The sequence below is a fragment of the Microcaecilia unicolor genome, chromosome 1 (assembly GCF_901765095.1).
Source record: "Microcaecilia unicolor chromosome 1, aMicUni1.1, whole genome shotgun sequence".
NCBI lineage: Eukaryota > Metazoa > Chordata > Amphibia > Gymnophiona > Siphonopidae > Microcaecilia > Microcaecilia unicolor.
The window spans coordinates 55353930-55375803 of record NC_044031.1 but is presented as its reverse complement, the minus strand read 5'-3'; the positions used below and the strand labels follow the sequence as shown (position 1 = coordinate 55375803).

At 42.4% G+C, this 21874-nt stretch overlaps 1 protein-coding gene across 2 annotated transcripts in view; it reads left to right on the top strand.

The window, feature by feature from the left end:
• OBSCN (obscurin, cytoskeletal calmodulin and titin-interacting RhoGEF) overlaps positions 1-21874 on the top strand; it is a 472877-nt gene that overhangs the window by 157422 nt on the left and 293581 nt on the right. For both annotated transcript variants that reach the window (XM_030197417.1, XM_030197425.1), the window contains exons 38-44: positions 620-886; positions 3633-3905; positions 4978-5244; positions 6948-7214; positions 11702-11974; positions 19836-20102; positions 20624-20896. In XM_030197417.1, coding sequence (XP_030053277.1) covers positions 620-886; positions 3633-3905; positions 4978-5244; positions 6948-7214; positions 11702-11974; positions 19836-20102; positions 20624-20896 — 1887 coding nt within the window. The remainder of the gene's footprint in view (positions 1-619; positions 887-3632; positions 3906-4977; positions 5245-6947; positions 7215-11701; positions 11975-19835; positions 20103-20623; positions 20897-21874) is intronic.

Sequence of the window (21874 nt, the reverse complement as noted above, 5' to 3'; positions counted from 1 at the left end):
TATACATGAAAGAGATTTGCATTTAATGGAGGCAGTGTATGCAAGTCAAATTCATGCATTTTCATTGCAGATATCCTGAAAACCTGACTGGCAAGGAATACTCCAGGACTGGATTTGGGAAACACTGCTATAAACCTCGCCTAAAGTTGGGCACAGTTTATAGAATATATGTTGCACCTATCCCCGTGACTAAAATGTAGGTGCAACCATTTACACCAACTAAACCTGGTGTAAATGGCCATGCCTAACTTAGGCGTGGATTGGGCGTATTCTATAATACTGAGCATAATTTTTTAGGAACTCCCATGCCCTGCCCAAGGCCACACCCTCTTTTGTGACCCACACATTACAATTTACGCACACTACTTTACAGAATTCGCTTAGAAAGATACATGTAAATTCTAATTAGTGCCGATAATTGCTTGTTAGTGGTCAATTATTGGCACTGATTGGCTTGTTAAGCAATTGAATTGCGCATACAAATCAGCTATGTGCGTTGATTTGAATGCGCAACATTAGTCGTCATTTATAGAATCCTGGGGTTAATGCTGAATTGACTGGAAAGAATATCTAAAGAGCAATGTGTTTCCTTGAATCAAATATTTTGTTATTGTTGTAGTACCACTTCCAGTCTTCACTGAAGAACTGCAGAACCTAGAGCTGAAGGAAGGCGACATGGCTCTCTTGAGCTGTACACTCTCCCAACCTGGGATCCGAGTGAAGTGGTGTAAGGGGCCTCTTCTGATTTCCCCTAGTGCCAAGTATGAACTCAGACAAGAAGGAACAGTCCACACATTACAGATACATGACTTGAAGCCAGAGGATGCTGGAGAGTATAGCTGTGACAGTGGAAATGAACAAACCAAGGCAATGATAACTGTCTCAGGTAATTGGGAGGGGGGGATGAAATGTCTTTATTGTCACTTAACACACTCTCTGCTTCTTCAGGGTGGTGAACAACAATAAGTTTAGTATCTTCAGTGCTGCCTTTGATACTGTGACCACCTGATTCTGCTTGAGTGCATTTCGGCATTTGGAACAGGAATGAGAATACATGCTTTGATAACCTCCTTTTTAAAAGATGGGTTTTAGTGTGTGGTTTTAGGTTTGCAGTATTCCTCATGTTTTACTATTTGAAGTTCCACAAGGAGCCTTGTTATCTCCTCTTCTGTACAGTTTATATATATATATATCCTTTAGCCATCATGTTTGGTGAGTATGGTATTCATTTTCAGATTTTTGCTGATGGCATTCAGTTATATATACTCTTGGGAAAAGCCTGAAGTGCTACATATCTTTGTTTATGAGATCTTGCACAATAGATGAAGGATAATAAATTATACCTAAACCCTCAAAAGACCATGCATAGATACTGGATAAGGAGTCACAGACCCCTTCTGAGACCAGTGGCATCTCATCTCACATCCCTATATGTCGTAGCAGCTGGCTTGGCAAGAGAGGGAAGTGGGAGAATGGAAATTGGGAATGGGAAAGGGAAAAAAATAATATAGTTATGGATGGAGAAAAATATGTTAATTTTCTTCATACTTCCTGTAAATAAACATGCACTGGATCACTGGAAATGGCTGTGGATAAGGTCATGTCTTGCTTCCAGACTCTGCTGGTAGGAATGGCCTGGCTCCTCCTCTGCAGTTGGGTTTGTCCTTGGTTTTGGGCCATTCCACCTCATCAGTTTCCAGAAAGGGTTGCCTGAGGCTTAGGTTTAGATTATGGAGCACGCAGCATGCTAGGAAAATGTCACATATCTTGGGGTGTGATAGACTGGTCCCTCCCCCCTCCCCCAATTCCTGGTAGAAGCAGGTTTTGAGGATTCCAAATGACCTTTTATTGCACTAGTTTGGTGTTGGGATGTGTTGTATGACTCCTCTGCCTCTGTCTGGAGTACCACTGTGGAAGTCATGAGTCACCTCCTTTATGTGTAATCTCTATTACTTGTGTGGGAGTGGGAACAAAAGAAGACAATCTTCCATTGAGAGACATGCTGGAAGCTGTCGTGGGCAGGAGATGTGCTGGGAGCAGGGAGGGGGCAGCAGGAACTTCTAGCATTGGCATGCATCAGTGTGTATGTTGAGTACTGCAGGGCTTACCTGGCAGCTATTCCAGGGTGATCTGGCCACTCATGAACTTGTGATAAATGGTAGAGTGAACCAGGATATATGCATCATGACAACAGTATGGGACTTGGGAAGGCATCTATGATGTGTCCTTAGGTATTACAGATCACTTGCATGAGGGAATAAAAGAGTTTCTGTTACAGTAAATCCCCTCCCTCCCTTGTAGTGGTCTGATGGCCATGTGTGTGCAATCTGTGATCCCTAGCACAAATGGGAAACGGGCTATTTTATAAAACTGTGTTATAGTTTGCTGTCTGAGCTGTGCAGTTTGGTAAGGCTATATAGTCCAAGGTGTGGAGGAGAAAGGCCCCAAGAAAATGTGTGATACAGGCTAAAAGTAACCAGTGGCAAGAAAGGCAAGGACTATAATAACCTTTAGGAAGACATGCATGGGCTCACCTCTCTATGTAATGGAGCAGAGTAGAAAGTCAAGCCACTGGCAAAGAAGGTGGATTGCAGCCTTATCGAAGCAGAACCTGCTGAGGCACTGCTCATCTGTGAGATCTGGGACCTGGATCTTGAGCCTATATATCCTCTGATAAGGCTGCCTCTTCCTGGCTGTTCTCTGTTCCATATGTTCCTACTGCAGCATGGCCTGCACATTCCAACTATTGGCGTCAATCATGTTGACTCCTCTGTTCCAGCACCAACACCCTGTGAGGCCTTCCACCAGCACCCAGGTGTGCAGCAAAATGGCAGTCCACACCCACTGCTACACTCAGAAGCACTCTCTGTGAGATGAACAGGTAGCCAGGGACACACTTACACACGCACTGGTACAGTCACTCCCTCACCAAACAGTCATAGACAGACAGACAAGGTGGTAAGGTGGCACACATTGAGGGGAGCTTGGCAGAGGTTGGAGGAAGACACAGCTAGTTTGAATGAGGGAACTGCAAGGGTGATGAGAAGGGCTGGAAACAGAGCAAGATATTGTGGACAGAGATGTCAATCAGATAATCAAAACACTCTCAGATCTCCTCCAGCAAGCACTAACACAAACATCAGGAGCAAACAACAAGTGAAGTCAGTATTTTGCATGATTTATAGCAGGTGCAGATGCCAATGTTTAGGTTTTCTGCCCACAAATTGTATGGCCTTTGCAGAATATGTCATAGATATGTACACCTCAGTGCTGCCTGTGCCACACTCTCTGATGCACCTCTTTTCTAAACATGGATATATCTACATAGCCAGAGCATATGCATGTAGATTGCAGCCATTTTAAAATTGTGGTTTCAATGTGGATGGTATTTCCTTATGTAAGTGTTGGTTGTTCCATGTGGAAATCACACATAGGACTTCTAAAATAAATAAAATATATTTCTTTAAAGGTACTCTAGCTAAACAGGCCTAGAGCCAGCCTCTGAAGTTTCAGAATACTTCATAGCTCATCTATTATTTGCTTTGGAAACCGTTCTGCTTTGAAACTGCATGCTTTGAAAGATTGCTGAAGAATTGATAACTAAGATAAGTCTATTTCCTTTTTCTAAAAAGAACCTGACATTTACCTGGTTGAAGGACTGGAAAATGTGACTGTAGATGAAGGGCAGGATGCAGTGTTTAAGTGCAAGGTATCTCAGGAGGATGTGTCTGATGTGCAGTGGTACCTGGAAGGCGTGCCCCTCCAGGCCAATGAAATGAATGAGATATCCATTCATAAGGGGCAGATCCATACTCTGACTCTGAAGAAGGTCACCCAAGAAGATTCCGGCACTGTCAGCTTCCGTGTAGGACAGAAGACCACACAGGCACACCTGGATGTGAAGGGTAATTCTATTAAAAGTCTGATTTTGTACTGCTGAGAGTTCAGGTTGCTACTTGGTTTCATTTTATGACCAAGATCCAAGTGTAGAGTTTGAGTGTTGAGAAGACAGTGGTCTGTACGTGTACAGTATAAGGGGTTAATATTCTGCCAGTCAGCTCACTGGAGATACAATCATGTAACAACCTTTGCCAAAGCAAGAGTACATGACAATTAAACTGCTTCCTAGAAAAGAAAGAATTTCCTTGAGTAAGAGGTCTTTGGATTATTAATATTCAAAATCACTTAGGCAATCAGCATTGGCTGTTGGCTGTCTAAGTGCTTTCTTTTAAACGTTTCCCACCTGTGAACAGATACAATTTGTCTGTATAAGTCTGATGTGTGGCCTAAAGGAATCCATTTAAGTTGAGGAGGAGTCAGAGCATTTTGGGGACAATGCTCGCAAATGCATTTTGTGCCATATATTTGATTGTCCAACTTAAATAAACATGGAGGCTCAAAATCTGCTTAAAGATATCCAATAACTAATCTAGATGTCTGTAAGTAGTGGTTGCCCTGCTGAAGATTGACCTCTGAATGTTTCTATATGTATTTTCTTTTGCTGGAACAGCAGAGGTCCAAGAGGAGGCAGGTAATCTTACAACATCCAAGGAGTGAGAGGAATGCTCTTATAGTATCTTAATAATTTCAAGTATTTATTTTAAGTAGGACAAGAACAGTGTAGTAGGCCATAGATGGGACAAAGAGGCGAAACCAAGTGTGAGAGGAAGCAGCTTTTATTGGACCCAATGATTGTGATGAGTACTGATGATCTAATTCTAGAAAAAGCGCTAAAAATGTGCATATAAATTTGGGTCCATTTGCACACGCAATTTAATTGTATAATGAGCTAATTAACACTGATTGGCTTTTTAACAAGCAATTATTGGCACTAATTAGAACTAATTAAAATGTACAGACGTAAATTTAGGTGCCATTTCTCTGACTTGTGCATGTAACCAAATTCTGGCTGTACATTCAGGTTTTTGATTTGGCGCTGCAAATTTATTTCATTTTCTGTATTTTATCACCCCTCAGCCATTGCTCTGGCTTTCACAAATCAGCTGCAGTCAACAGAGGGTGAAGAAGATGGTGTAGCAACATTACGTTGTGAACTCAACAAGCCCAATATCTCGGTAGAGTGGAGGAAGGAGTCTACGGTGATCGTGCCCAGTGAGAAGTTTGAAATCAGAAAGGAAGGGCCAGTCCACATTTTGAACATTCACAACTTAACACCCTCAGATTCAGGAGAATATACTTGTGTGGCTGGTGAGAAAAAGAGCACAGCTCGACTGGAAGTTAATGGTGAGGATTTGTCCCTAGAATACACAGTTTTTCCTTTATTTGCTAAGGGGATTCTTTTTACATTTCTTTCTGGCCCTGTAAACTTCCCTTGGATCCTTAAGGGTTAATTTTGCAAAAAGGCTTTTTATGTGCATTCATGTTTATTTATTTATTAAAGTGGTAATATTCAGCTTCTTCCAGCCGCTAACCAGGGCCGCTGAGAGACACAGTCTTGATAATAGGTACAACATAAGAGTGTCATTAAACATGCTCACACTGGCCTATCAGATGCATAAGGTACTAGCATTGAGGAGATATTCTCAGATATTCCCTAAACTGATTAACATTTTGTATTTGATTCATTACACAATTGGAAGCCAATGAAGTTCCAAAAGACCAGGTGTGATGTGATCAAGATGAGTAGGTTTCCCTGATTATCTTTCATGCCTCACAATCCCTTATTCACCAGCTAGAGTTCTACATTCTATGAATGATCTTCATCTTTGTCACGAAACACCTGTGGGTCAGAAGATTCTGCCTTTTTAAGAAGGACCATGCTTTTTGGAACATAGATTCCCTTACAATCTCCAAGGGCTGAAAGAGATGTCTTCTACATGGTTGAGTTTGTTGATGATTAAGAGCCCAAGCCAGGGTTCCCTCTATCATCAGAGAAGCAACTGAATCAAAAGTCTTCTATATCATATGTCACCCCCTAGTGGTGGGATGTCACCAGGATCCTGCAGGTTGGACCAGCTGTGACCTAAACTATCCAGTGGTAGATTCCCTTAAGATGAGAAGACAGTTGCCCAGTGACTCTTGAAATGTTACTGGCCTCTTAATAACAGGCTCCCAGACTAGAACATTTACCCTTAGTTGCATGTACTTTATAACATCCTATCTATGGGACTTCTGTGCTGGTTTTCACTGTGCCAGCTTGAGGTCTCTGCAGCTTTAGGGCTCAATGCCTTGAGTAATTTTAACTATGGGTTTCTCCAGGTAAACAGGCTTTCTTCTATCCTGCTTCTCTTCTGGCTTCCTTATTTAGAGGTGTGCGCCCCATGATTCTCAGTCTAATCCATCTCTCCTTTCTTCATTATTCCCTCTAATCCCTTTTATACATCCCAGCTGAGTTCAGGAATGTTGTTTCTTCCACCCTTTGCCCTAGTTTTGTGGTAGTGGTACTCCCTCTGAGTATTTAAACCCACTTCCTGCTATCCCACTTTGTCTTAGGTTCATTTCCTGCCTCTGACCATGCAACCACTGGGAGATCCCTTCACATATGCCTTAAGCAGCAGCCTAACTGAAAGAATCAGCCAGTTCATACCTTCACAGGTTGGCCATTAAAAGCACTTGCTAGAGGAATAAGGATTCAAGAGAGATCAGTGACAAAATAAATGCTTTCATGGGTTCTGATATTGTTTTTTTCTGTATCACCTCCACTGAATGCACTGTTCCATGTATTCACCACTCCTTCTGTGAAGAAATCCTTCTGCTACTTTTGAATTTGCCCTCTCCAGCATCCTATCACCACCTCTTATTCTAGAACTTTATTCCCTCTGGAAACAGCTCAACTATGTTCCCATAATGCTGAAATCCATCCAGCCACATTGAGCCTGCAAAGAGGTGGGAAAATGTGGGATACAAATGCAATAAATAAATAAATAGATTTGTAGAATACAGTGCAATGCTAAAGCTCACTCTCTCTTTTGTTTCCATGTTAAAAGCCCTGCCAGTGCTCTTCCAACGCTGGCTACACAATGAAGAGGCTGACGAAGGGAGCACAATTGCACTGCGCTGTGAGTTGACGAAACCCAACGCCCCTGTGCTGTGGAGGAAGGGCGAGGTGGTGCTGCGCTCCAGTGACAAGTATGAGATGAAACAGGAGGGTCCTGTGGTGGAGCTCCATATCAACGATGTGGAACCTCAGGATGCTGGAGATTACACATGCGATTCGGGAGACCAGCAAACCACTGCAATCCTGGCAGTAAAGGGTAAGGGGATGCTGGCTTGATGCGCATTCCTGTAACATCCAATAATGTTTCACAGGATAAAAGAGAAGGGAGGGGCATAGGAGCAGGTCCTTTTTTTACTGTGGGGCTGCAAGCTCATTTGCATAGGGGAAACTCCTGGCACTGTTTTTCTTTAAAAATTTGTCCCGCACGCACAGCATGTGTAGAAAGTAACATCTCCATGTACTTTGCAGCTGGATTGTCTTATTTTGCAGCTACCATCTTTGAAATGTGTAAAAAATAGATCGCTATATGGTCAATCTTTAGTTTTCCATGCCTTTAAAATTTGGAACTTTCTTCCACAGGTTATCCATTCTTCTTATTATTATTTGTTGTTTTGTAGAAAACTGAAAAGTTAACTTTTTGCAAAGTATGTTCTGTGAATTCAGGAGATTGATAAGTTCTACTTTTTCTTTTGGTACCTATATGATTGATATGCTTGGGTGTTTTTGTTACCCGCTGTGCGCCTTTTTTTGTAAGGGATATGGCGAGATACAAGCTTCTAATATAGTACAGTATAAAAGCAGGTGTAACATACAAACTGACAAGGATGCAGGAAGATTTAAAATGCAGTCTCCTTACTTACTTTCCTTTCCCTGACTTGTCTCTCCTCATAAGAAGTATTTTTTCACACAGCATGCAGGAAAGCTATGGAGTGTGTTGCTGGAAAGCCTGCTCAAGGCAGCTAACTTAGCATGGTTGAAGAGGTTTGGATAAGTTCCTGGGACCAAGTGCTGTCTCCGCCTCCAGAACCCCTCCCAAATAGCTAGTTTTCACGTATTTATTTATTTGGATTTATTTACCAGCTTTTTGAAGGAATTCACTCAAGGCGGTGTACAGTAAGAATAGATCAAACATGAGCAATAGGCAATTACAGCAGTAAAAATATTCAAGTAACAATACAAAGTATGGAATGGTATACTACCCGCAATGACCACACAATACGCAATAGAACACTACGATTGGCAGTGAAGGGTAAGGCAAAGTTGTAACACATAGATGAGCAAGAAATCGGGAAGAATTAGAAAGTAAGGTGATTGATTTGAAGAAAGTTGCACATGAGGTCAGAGAAATGGTTAAATGTTATCTCAGCTGGAGTAGGAGTACTCAGCCTGAGTACTCCTTGTGTGTGTGAGTGAGACTAGCGAGTTAGTTATTTCTTCCAGTAAAGGCCTGGTTGAAGAGCCAAGCTTTCACATGCTTCCTGAAGTAGAGATAGTCCTGTGTTAAGCACAGACTTTCAGGCAGTGCATTCCAGAATGTGGGGGCTACTCCGGAGAAGGCTCGCTTGCAGGTATCACATCGTGTAATGTCTTTTGGGGAGGGTGTAGTTAGTGACAGTCCTTGGGAGGACCTTAGTGTCCTTGGCGGTGTGTGGAGGATCATCCTATTCTTCAGATACTCGGGGCCAGTTCGTTTAGACCTCTTTTGTCAAGAACCGCATAGCACTACTTGATTTATGTATCTCGAATGTTTATTTAAAGGGGTTGTCATGGAACGCTGATAATGTTGTTCTGAGCTTTATTTAAGCTTATTTACCATGGAGTGTTGTTTTTGATTGCTTTTGTGTTTACTTTTCTGTCTTATGTTCTGAAAAACCTTTAATAAAAATATGGAAAAAAAATAATTTAAAATATTGAACAGTGTAATAGCTTATGCTGCCAAATGTGCCATTATAGAATACTGGCTTAGCATACAAATGTTTAACACCTAATTTTTAGCATCCTTTGTAGAACTGTCCCCATAGGACACAGAAATTCTCCCCCCCCCCCCCCCCACAACGTCCGCCAACATACACACAGGCACAGACACACACACATTCCTGAGAACCTGGGGAACTGGGTTCAATTCCCACTGCAGCTCCTTGTGACTCTGGGCAAGTCACTTAACCCTTCATTGCCCCAGGTACAAGACTTAGGGGCCCTTTTACTAAGCAGTGGTAAAAAGTTGCCTGCGGTAGTGCAGGCACGTGTATTGGGCATGCGCCTGGCCAGTTTTTACCACATCCACAAAAAAAGTTTTTTTTTTTTTTAATGGGACGGGAAAAGGGCCTTCACTAAAAATGAAACCAGCGCATGCCTAAAACTGGTCTGAGCCCTTAGGCTCACGTTCTACATGTGCGGTGAGCGGTCGGCGCATGCCAGGTGCCGATTACTGCCGGAACTGGTGCGTGAGCATTTACGCCTGTGTGTGAAGGTTTATAGAACAATGCCCCTCACTGTTAAGAATAGTCCTTCAGGTAGTCTGAACCATCTTAAAACTCCTAGTCCTACCCAGAGAGGAAGTGAGATGGGAGGGGTGGAGCCGGAGGGACAGGAACCGGGAACTATAAAAGGAGGGCCAGAGTGAGAATAAGGAGGCCCAGGGAAGGAAGAAGTGAAGCCCCAGCATACATCTATACTGCATACTTCTAGCTACTGTGGCCTGGCTGAAGTAAGCCAGTCTTTTAGTTGAAGACTTGAGAACCTTATTCTGAGGTCTGGCTAGAGCCAGACCTGGAAATCTAGAGAGAGAAACTTACAAACTGTGTTTGGGGTGTGGCAGTCATAGGCCACAGGCCCATTCCAAGAATTTCCCCCCTCCAAGTAAAAATACTTTTTCTTTGTTCCTGGACCTGTGAAGTAACAGGTCTTAGGTTTAAATTAATGGAGCACTTATGTTCATGTTTACAACCTTGTCTGGCTGTGTTATTGTGAAGGCCCACTTTCAACCCTCACTCATAGTATCACAGCTTGCCAAAGGCTGGTGTAAATGCCAGCATCCAACTGATGGCAGTTAGGCGCACAAATGCAGCTATTCTATAGCGTTGCACCCAAATTCTGGGAATGCCTTTGATCCGCCCATGCTCCTTCCATGGCTACACCCCCTTTGGAGTTGCATATTATGAAATCTAGGCACGTATGTTATAGAATAGGGTGCAGGGCAGATCTGCTTGTGACTCCTAATTACTGCCAGTTAAGTGCTTGTGAACTGCAATAATTGATTGCTAGAGCCTAATTTGGTCAACCTATATTGAATCCAGGGCCTATTGTTTGTAGTAATACGTGACATGGACTTGGAAGCGCCAGCCACCAACAAACATTGTGCTTTGTTTATATTCAGAATATATTTAGAATTCTTCTAATTCTATCAGCAATGAGTTTTTGAATATGACAGACCGGATAACGTTTTATGACCACACAAAAGTTCTGCTTATAATTGGGCATATTTGCAAACAGCATGTACCACTCGGTGTCTTGCGACTACATAGATGATATTCCTGCTTATAATCGAACGAGAAAAACGCCCAAGTTCCGACCTAAATCGGGAGATGGACGTTTATCTCACAAAAACGAATAACGCGGTATAATCGATTGCCGAACTTGGACGTTTTCAACTGCACTCCATCGCGGAAGCGTACAAAGTTGACGGGGGCATGTTGGAGGCGTGGTGAAGGCGGGACTGGGGCATGGTTATCACCCGAACAGAGATGGGCGCCTTTCGCCGATAATGGAAAAAAGGTATGCGTTTGTAGCTAGAATTTAGGGCACTTTTCCTGGACCCTGTTTTTTCACGAATAAGGCCCCAAAAAGTGCCCTAAATGACCAGATTACCACCAGAGGGAATCGGGGATGACCTCCCCTGACTCCCCCGGTGGTCACTAACCCCCTTCCACCACAAAAAATGATGTTTCACAACTTTTTATTTTCACCCTCAAATGTCATACCCACCTCCCTGGCAGCAGTATGCAGGTCCCTGGAGCAGTTGTTAGGGGGTGCAGTGGACTTCAGGCAGGTGGACCCAGGCCCATCCCCCCCTACCTGTTACAATTGTGCTGCTTAATGCATAGTCGTCCAACCCCCCCCCAAACCCACTGTACCCACATGTAGGTGCCCCCCTTCACCCCTTAGGGCTATAGCAATGGTGTAGACTTGTGGGCAGTGGGTTTTGAGGGGGATTTGGGGGGGCTCAACACACAAGGGAAGGGTGCTATGCACCTGGGAGCTCTTTTACCTTTTTTTTTGTTTTTGTAAAAGTGCCCCCTAGGGTGCCCTGTTGGTGTCCTGGCATGTGAGGGGGACCAGTGCACTACGAATCCTGGCCCCTCCCATGAACAAATGCCTTGGATTTATTCGTTTTTGAGCTGGGCGCTTTCATTTTCCATTATCGCTGAAAAACAAAAACGCCCAGCTCACAAATTGTCGAATAAAACATGGACGTCTATTTTTTTCCAAAATACGGTTCGGTCCGCCCCTTCACGGACCCATTCTCGGAGATAAACGCCCATGGAGATAGACGTTTTCGTTCGATTATGCCCCTCATTATCTACTACATGGACTGTACCGCTAAATGTGAAAAGTTTACTGATGTAGGAATCCTAAACTATTGCTAAAAGTGATTATTACAATACAGTCAGAATGTAATTCTTCTTCTCTTTTTGTTTGCTTGTTTCTTTTGTTCTGCCTCTCACTTTCTAATTGAATGCACAGAACGGGAAGTAGAAATAGTTACTGGGTTGAAGAACATAGATGTTTTTGCTGGCGAGTCGGCCACATTCTCCTGTGAGCTCTCACAGCCAAGCATGCGGGGTGTCCATTGGTGGCTGGATGGTTCTCTCCTGAAGAACAGTTCTGTAAATGAGATTTCAGTGCAAGATGGGAAAGTGCACACCTTGACGTTGAAGGATTTGGGGACAGATGACTCTGGGACTGTGACCTTCAAAGCTGGATCTCTCATGTCTTCAGCTAAATTACTAATCAAAGGTATGTGCTGCTATGTGGCTGAGCATTGTGCTCAAAGAGGAGATTGTTCTCTGGGAATTTGGTCATTTTGGCAGCAAGAACATGTAACGACTGTTTTGTTGTGCTACAGGTACATATCAAGGGCCTTATTCTGTAAAGGTTATGCTCTAAAATTTACCCTCCTAAAATTTATGCTCCTAAATTACAAGCGTAAGCTATTTTGGAGCATAGATTAGGTTTGTAATGCAGGAGCATACATTTAGGAGCATAAACTTTATAGAATAAGGCCCCAAGTGTCTGTCGAATTGATTTGATTTATTAATTTTATATACTGCCTTTTACCAAAGTGTAAAAGCAGTTCACAACCAAAGAAAGAACAAAGAGAACCCATAGCCTCACTAATCCACCTCACCAAACCATCCAGTTAGGAAAGGCCACCTTCTATACTTACCCGCCTAATCACTTCCTTCTTCCTCCCCTTACTTATTCTCTACACATTACTAATTGTATCTGATATCCTGGAGTGACAATGTCATAACTAAACTATGTAAGCCACATTGAGCCTGCAAATAGGTGGGAAATGTGGGATACAAATGCAATAAATAAATAGGAATAATGTTGATACTGTATAACATAAAATAAAAAATTACTACTTCATCAGTAATAAAATCCCCAAAGTAAAGAAAAAAAGCTTCTAGTATCATAATTAAACAAAAAACTACTGAAAAAAATCATATTAAAATTTTTTTTTTAATCAAGATTAAAAAAAAAACTGTTGAGTCAAATTTTCACAATTTTAGGAGACTTGAGGCTATAGGCTGGTGGTCTTCAGCAGTGGCATACCAAGGGGGGGCGGTGGGGGCGGTCCACCCCAGGTGCACGCCGCTGGGGGGTGCCGCAGCGCGCGCCTGCTCCGAGTTCGCTAAATTTCGTCGCTCGTTCGCTGCAGCTCTCTCTGCCCCGGAACAGGTTACTTCCTGTTCCAGGGCAGAGGGAGCTGCAGCGAAGCGAAGTTTAGCGAACTTGGAGCAGGTGCCCGCCGTGGCACCCCCCCCCCCAGCGGCGTGCACCCGGGGGGGGAAGGTGTCATTTAGTGGGGGGGCACATCGGCGCTCTGCCCTGGGTGCCATCCAGGCCAGGAACGCCACTGGTCTTCAGTCCCTGAAGTAATAGTTTATCTAATATTTTCTATACCACCCTAACTGACGAGCAGAACTGAGCGGTGCACAATTCTAACAGTATAGATAATAGAAAAGAACTCCAAAAATGAAAAGAACAGAAATACATCCATACAAGAAGATAAAATCAATCATAACAAAGTTCAAGCAAAATTTAACTTTATATATCATCAGGTCCTGGCCCCAGGTGCTTTATTATTGACTATTCACCCTTCACTTTGGGACCTGTTTGCTAAGCCGTGTTATAGGCACGTTAGCGTTTTTAAAACACGTTAACCATGTATGCACGTTAACCGTGGACATGCCTATAATATCCCTTTAGGCGCCTACACGATTAGCATGGGTGCTAATTGTAGTTGCGTTAAAACCGCTTATGCGCCTTAGTAAACAGGGCCCTTTATTTAAAATTCTATATATTGCTCCGAAAAAGTGCTATTCTATAACCATGCTTAAAGTTAGGTGCGGTTTATAGAATAGCGCTTAAGCCTGGGAATTGCACCTAACTTCAGGCGCGGCCATTTGCACCAACCGAAACGTGGCCCAAGTGTACATGCCTAAATTAGGCATGTATCCCTATCATTCTAAAACAGCACACATAAATGTTCGGAATCATCCCCTTTCTGCCAATGACCCTCCAGTATCTACGCTCCCTTTTTGAACTCGTGCGTAAAATTTAGACACGGATCCCCATCTAATTTTACACGCACATATTTCAATTAACTCTAATTAGTGCCCAAAGATTGGTTGTTAAGCCAATTATTGGCGCTAATTAGCTTGTTATTCAATTAAATTGCTTGCGTGCCCAAATTTGCACACTCAGTTTTTTGCGACTTTTATAGAATTCGGGGGAATAGGAGGACCTAAGTTCTACTCCAAGTATAAAATAGCACAAATATAAAAACAGGGATTAATAATAAAATATTAAAAAGGAATCAACAACATGAATTAAATAAATCTAGCTCCATATTAAAAGCAAAATTAGACACTTAAGGGAAGTAAGGACATGCATAAAGGTGATCAAGTCAGTGAGACATAACAAATAGTTGCCAGACAAGATACCAGAGGGCTATCCCGAGAAGGAACTCAAGTATTTGTAGAAAGAGCTGTGACCGAGTTTCTGTTGGGATTCTGGGAAAGATTAACACTGCAGTTTTATCAATGTTTTCCAGACCAATTGTCTGAGTAAATGAGATTTTTAAGATTTGTTTATTCCGCTCTGGTCGCTTGCTCAAATTTGGGCATGCGCCCAATTTTCTTGTGCAATTTAAATGACTTACCCAGGGAAGAACCTTGGTGTCTAGTGAGACAGGGCTATGGTGGTCTCCTTTCTGTACTTGCCCCATTGGCTACTGGTCTAAAAATGGTGGCGCCCATAGCAATAGTCCTGCAGTTCTACTACCAGGGGTCAGCATCCCTAGCACATAGTACTGCAAGACTACTGCTAGAGGCACTGCCATTTTAAAACTGGAGCTGATAAGACAGGAGTGGAAAGAGAACCACCTCAGCCCCATCCCATTACATACTAGGAATCTCCCTCTAGTAAGTTCTGGAGGTGAAGGGGGATTCTGGAGAGGTCCACGGGGGTGGTGAGTGGTAGATGTTGTGATTGTATAGGGGCTTCTGGTTTTGAGAAGAATCAGGGTTTGATTTGAATCAGGGGGTTGGGGGATTGGAGGGATGATTCTAAGAGGATTGGTGGGGGGGGGGGGGGGGGGGGGAAATCAGACTGGCACATTGTTTTATGCGGGTTCCAGCCAATATTCCGCTGGGACTCACATAAAAGTCTGATATGGGTCCCGGTTGAATATTGGTTGTGATCCAAATAAGTAAGGGTGGTACATTCTTGGCCAGTCATGCCTTGACATTCGTTGTTGGCACCAAGTTATGGCCTGGCATAAAATATCTGCCCACGGTGGTCAGCATTTAAAATTGCTGACCTCCGCTGGCTGAATATTGACTGGTAGATTAACAAAGAAAAATAAGAGTACTTGTATTTCATGACCTTGTTGTCATAGAAACCTTTCTTGTATTGAGAACACGTGCAAAAAAAATTCTTTTTGTTTTTCCAGCTTCGTAGGTTTTGCCAGTTTAGGTGATATGATAGTCCCTCAGTTAAGAAAATATGTCTGTTTTCTTGTAGCAGAGAGATAGTCAGGAGTACTGCGAGAAATGTTGCTGCATTCATGAATATTTGAGAAATGTGTATGTTAAAATAATGAATATGTGCAGAAGAGTTTTGTGGTAGGATAAATGTCACATGCATTAATATGATTCTAACTGTGCTTGTCTTAATCCCCTGTAAAGTTGCTTATCATATCAAGTCATCATAAGACTTGAGTGGAGGTCTGCTGATAGTACATATTCTGGGCCCTGTTTAATAAGCAGCGTTATAGGCGCGTTAACATTTTAAACGCGCGTTAACCATGTATGTACCTACAATATCCTTATAGGTGCCTACATGGTTAGCGCGCACTAAGTGTAGGCACGCTAAAAACACAAACACACCTTAGTAAACAGGGCCCTCTGTGTAGCAATCGGTTTCAATGTCCAACTTTTCCCCAGTTTCTGAATCACCACCCAGGAGTGTAATGTGGGCAGGGTACAAATCTGATAAATAAAAGATAAAATACATATGGTGATTAGTTTGCCAATACTGGGTCCTTTGCATAAATTCATCTGGCTAGATTTAACTCCATGAAAAATTTAGCATTCCCTTTTTTCCCCATAAAGAATACCATGATGAAAATATTGACATTTTAAGTATGAAAAATACGTTTGATGTGAGCTTCTTTTCATTTCATGAATTGCTTTAAACTGCTCCTTCAGTAACCAAGTCTGTTCATTATGATATACAATTATATACATATAGGGAGGGAGTCGATAATTAGCACCACTTATCTCAGATAAGTGGTGCTGACTGGAGCTAGCCACTGATTTTCAGCGATAGTATTCGGACCCAGCACTCATTTTATTGAAACTGTGAAGGGAGATTCAGTTTTGGGATGGGGGTTGGGAGGGGTTGGGACCTCAGCACTTTTTGTTAATGCAGGGAGGGCAGATCCAGTCTTTATGCATTTTTTTAACAGAACCACGTAGCTCTTAATTTCCAAGCTAGCCTGCTAGATTTAGAATATTCAATTAAAAATGTAATATAATAACGTAGTAGATAATGGCAAATAAAGACCTGCATTGTCCCTCCAGTCTGCCCAACATTCATATTCTTTATCAATTCATGATTAAACCAACAATCCCGCAGTGTTATTAACTAATAATATGTCTCTAGTTAAATTCAACTTTAAGATATCCTCCCCTCCTCCACTGAGTTACACAGTATCTTCACTCAGAGCATATGATATGAAGGTCTGGAATTCTTTGCCAGAGAATGTGGTAAAGGCAGTTAGCTTAGCGGTGTTTAAAAAAGGTTTGGACGGCTTCCTAAAGGAAAAGTCCATAGACCATTATTAAATGGACTTGGGGAAAATCCACTATTTCTGGGATAAGCAATATAAAAGGTTTTGTACTTTTTTGGGATCTTGCCAGGTATTTGTGACCTGGATTAGCCACTGTTGGAAACAGGATGTTGGGCTTGATGGACCTGTGGTCTGTCCCAGTATGGCAATATTTATGTACTTATGTCTTTGAATATCCACTTCATAATTTTTATTATAAATGTCTCAGCAGGCCTTCAATCACTGTGGCTTGTAGCAGCTTTACAGGGAAACTGCTTCTCTTCAGCAGAGCTTTAAATCACTGCAGCTTTCACCATAGTTTTAACAAGGCACTGCCGGTCTCCAAAATAAGTCTCCTTGCTTCCCGATACCATTTTTGTCTGCATACCGCACCCCATTCTGTCTTCTTCCTCACTTGCCTCCTTACTCCCCATCTATGTGCACTTAGAGGCCCTTATACAAAGGCGCGTTAGGCACTATGTGTGTGCAGCGCACACCCAAATGAGACTACTGTCAGGCTACGTGCCCCCCTAGCAGTAATTTCAGATTTGGTGTGCGCCAACCGGTCACCATTCATGTAGCGCATGAGCCCTTACCACTACATCAGTGAGTGGTGTTAAGGGCTCAGGCCGGTTTTAGATGCACACTGGTTTCAGTTTTGCCATATGCCCTTTTCCCGTCCCATTAAAAAAAAAAGCCCTTTTTTTCAAACGCGGTAAAAACCGGCCTGGCACGCGCCCAAAACATGTGCCTACACTGCCGCAGGCCATTTTTACCTCAACATTTTTTTTGTTACATTTGTACCCCGCGCTTTCCCACTCATGGCAGGCTCAATGCGGCTTACATGGGGCAATGGAGGGTTAAGTGACTTGCCCAGAGTCACAAGGAGCTGCCTGTGCCTGAAGTGGGAATCGAACTTAGTAAACTTAGCTTAGTGAAAGGACCCCTTATTTTTTACTTAGCCTTCTATACCATCTTCACAAACTGAGGGGCCCTTTTACAAATGCATGTAAGGGCCTACACATGTGCAGTGCACGTCAAATCGGCATTTCCGCCCAGCTAACATGTGCGCCTGGTGGTAATTCTGAGTTTGGTGCACGCCAAAAACACATGGTTGAAAATAATTTTCTATTTTCTACTGCAGGGGCGTTCCCAGCTGTAATTGGAAATTGGCATGAGCTGGATGGCTACCGCATGGGTAATGCGTGAGCCCTTACCGCTAAGTCAGTGGGTGGCGTTAAGGGCTCAGGCCGTAAATAGATGCACGCTGGTTTCATTTTGGTGCGCTTCTATTTCCTGGCATCCCCCAAAAAGTGTTTTTTCCGGACACAGTGTAGAAATGATCCAGTGAATATCCAATACACGCGTCTATACTACCGCAGGCCACTTTTTGGTGCACCTTTGTAAAAGGGCCCCTGAACCAGACACAAAATATATAATGATCATGAAAACAAAATGACAAACACACATAGCACAACAGAACCCAACAGTACCCAACCCAATTGAAAGCTCATCTTCAAGAATATACTATGGACCAGATTCAGTAAATGGTGCCCAAATTTGGGCGCTGGGAAAAATCAGCGATCTGCACTGTTTTATAAAGGTTGATCTGGGATGAGTGCCCTTTATAGAATAAGCTGAGTGCCAATTCCCGTGAATAAAATTAGTTGCCAAACTAGGTGTAAATCCTGGTGTGCAAGTTGGGAATGCATCTCCCCAATTCTGTAACATAGGGCCAAATTCTATATATGGTGCCTAAAAAATCCGCATAGTAAACATTTCTGGCTAAGCATATTCAATAAGTGGTGCCTAGATTTAGGCACGGTATATAGAATACACTTAATTGATATCCCAGCACGTAAAACTACACGCCTCCATTTACACCAACGAAAACATGGAATAAATCCCTGCACGTAGATTTACGCACACTGGGCCATATTCCATAGCTATGCACGTAAATTTTGGAATGCCCATGAAATGCCCATTTCTCCGCCTATGACCATGCCCCTTTTGAACTGCACACATTAGAATTTAGGCGCAGTTCATTACAGAATTCTAATTATTGCCAATTATTGCTTCTTAAGTGCTGTTATAAATGCTGATTAGCTTGTTAAGCCAATTAAGTTATAAGATGCATTGTTATAGAATACGCCTGGATTTCAGTGTGGAACACTAGGTGCCATATATAGAATCCAGGGGATTGTGTGTAACTTATGGGAATGCCATGACCCTCCCATGCCCCCCTCCCCATGGCCTTGCCCTCTATTGGGTTGTGCGTGAGAGAATTTAGACATGGTTCTTTATAGAATCACACAAAGGCAGTTGAACACGCAACTCCAAATTAGCGCAAATTAATGCCAATAATTGATTATTGAGTGTTAATGGCTCATTAACTAATTTAGTTGTGCACACAACTCAGGATCATGCCCAAATTTGGGTGCACAAATCTGGGCTCCATATATAGAATCCGGGGCTGTAAGGGCAATTCTATTATCTAGACTAATATTTGCACACCCATTGCACATATGCGCCTAAGTGCTATTCTATAAGTACACAACTATCTTGCAATAATGTAAAAGAAATGAAATCCATGGTATTATTCCTCAGGAAAAGAAAGAAGAGACAGTAATGAAGAAATGATATGAGAAAAAAGAAAAAAAAAATCAGACATAAGGACTGATTCATTAAGGATTTTCTACCCTTCAGTGCCTAGTGATTCTGGCCTTTAGTGGAGATGATAGTTTTTGTGGCAATCTGAGATTTACCATGCGCCCTGAGGGTGGAAAGGTCTAGCATACCATTTTGATCAACTGGGTATTCCTAATATGCCTGGCACTTGTTTTTTCAAAGCCACAGAAGATAACATTTGGACTTTTATACTAATACAGGGAAGCCCAGAGATATGGACACTGTACACTCTTTACTAAGAATGCCTTCCCCCTTTTGAAAACAAAGTGGTTGGTTGCTTCTATCCAAAATATGTGTAATTTAGAGGCTCTTTCCTATCTCTTCAAAAATATCACTTTCTCTATCCCCAGCAGCATCTTCCTAATCCATCACTTTTGCATTGCTAAAGCCTGTTGCTGACACAAGCAAAAACTAAACCTGCTAACCAAGGCTTCCATAGGTCATTCCCCATGCTTGCAGGTTCATGTCATTTGCTTCCAAGCAACCTCTATGCTTGCCAAAGAGCTTAAGCCGCCATTTTCACCCAGATCCGCTAATGCATGTCCTTCCTGACGTGTTGGTTGACAGATCCAACCATTGAAGTGGTCAGTCCCATGGGCGACCTCACCGTTGATGAAGATGGTACAGCAGAGTTCATTTGCCAGTATTCTAGGCCGGTGCAGGCCACATGGAAGAAAAACGACCAGGAGGTCCTCGCTGATGGGAATCGAATCACTATTGAGCAAGACTGGAATGTAGCCAAGCTAACAATTAAGCCTGCAGTTCCTGAAGACAGTGGCATCTATATGTGTGAAGCGGGTGGCACGAGTGTGATGGCTGAGCTTGATGTTGAAGGTGAGGTCTTCCAGCAGCAACAGAAGGAAGCCTACCTCAGTACTCGTGACAACAGACCAAATCACAGCAACATTTTGGCTAAATATAGAAAATCTCGAATCAATTCTAGATCATTTTGTTTATCTAGTAATTATATAAATGGTGCTGTCTCCATTTGATATTTACATGTGTTGACTATGAAAATTCAGTGTAAATCCAGTATCGTCTAATCTTTAACATGAGCATGACACCTTTTTTTGCCAGTTTCTCTTAATTCTGTATTTTTTGTTTATTTTTCCCAATTGTATTACAGTTCTTCTTGTCCCTACCCCCACTCCCAATAAAAGAATAAAATTTCTGATACGATATAATTACAGGAAACAGAATAGGGTCTGTGCCACTTAACTGGAGTAATCTTCTATACAATTATAACTGTTGCTCAAAGTGCTACCAGCCTAAAACACAACATTTCTGCTAGTTTTAAATTCCTTGAGCTCTATAGTAAGTCATTGATCATTTCTGTTGTTTTGTCTTTTAAATAGCCAAGAACACAATTGTGAAGGGGCTGGAGAATGTGGAGGCTGTAGAGGGGGGCGAGGCTCTCTTTGAGTGTTATCTGTCCAAACCCGAATGCTATAACTATAACTGGTTAATCGATGATGTACCAGCAAGAACAACTGAAAATATTGAAATGGTTTTTTTTGAAAATGGTCAGAGGCACCTTCTCCTCCTGAAGAACCTGACCTGCAAAGACAGCTGCAGAGTGACCTTTCTGGCAAGTGATGCGGTATCCTCAGCATTCCTGACTGTGAAAGGTAAAACTGGAAGGAGGAAGGAAGGGCAATTATGATTTTATTAGTTCTTAATCATTTCTCTGTTTGGTGACCATTGGCTAGTTTTCTCCCTCTCTTTTTCTCCATTTTCCCTCAGATCTGACAATCACCTTCAACTGGGGAAAGGGGGGGGGGGGTGGAGAGAGAGTAGTAATAGTAGACTGGGAAAGAAATATTGAGTAGACAAATATTTTCATTGATAAAGTAAGTAGGTCAGACTCCACACCATTTAGGTAGACCAAGGCCTCCAGCTGTGAGAGGACATGCAGTGAAGACGTGATCCAGTTATCAGCAAGTTTCTCAGGATAGCCAAAATGAATGTGCATGAGATAGGTTTGCATACGCTACCTCCACCTATCTCATGCATATTCATTGAGGATATCCAGACTGGCTAGGTGCTACTTCAGGACCAAGATGAAAACCCTGGGATTCTGTATCGGTCCTTTGGCTTCCCTAGTCATTTTCCCCCTCATTCAATAACTTTAGCACATAAATGTAAGAGCCATTTGTTTGTTAAAATTATAGAATACTAGCACTTACGCAGATGAATGTACATTTGTGTGTAAGTGTTAGCGAGCACTCAGCACTATTCTATAATTTAGGCACACAATTCATTAGCACATAAATGCAAGAGGGCATATATGTGGACTGAGCATGTGCAGGGCATAGGTGGGGCTCCTACTTAATGCACATAACTTAAAGAATACTATAGGTTACATGCTACTTGTTTCATTTAGACACTCACACTTATACCTACCTGCTATTGACATGGCATTAAATAAGCATTACTATTCAATAGGGACACGTTAGAATTGCTGGAGATAATCAATATGTTGATTACAAAAACACTCCAGCTTATTATAACAAATATCTTTATTGAGAAAATGCGCTTTTATTCTGAGCGCTTATCATATTTAAAAACAATACTAGCCACTCACTCATTCACTCGTGATACCTGAC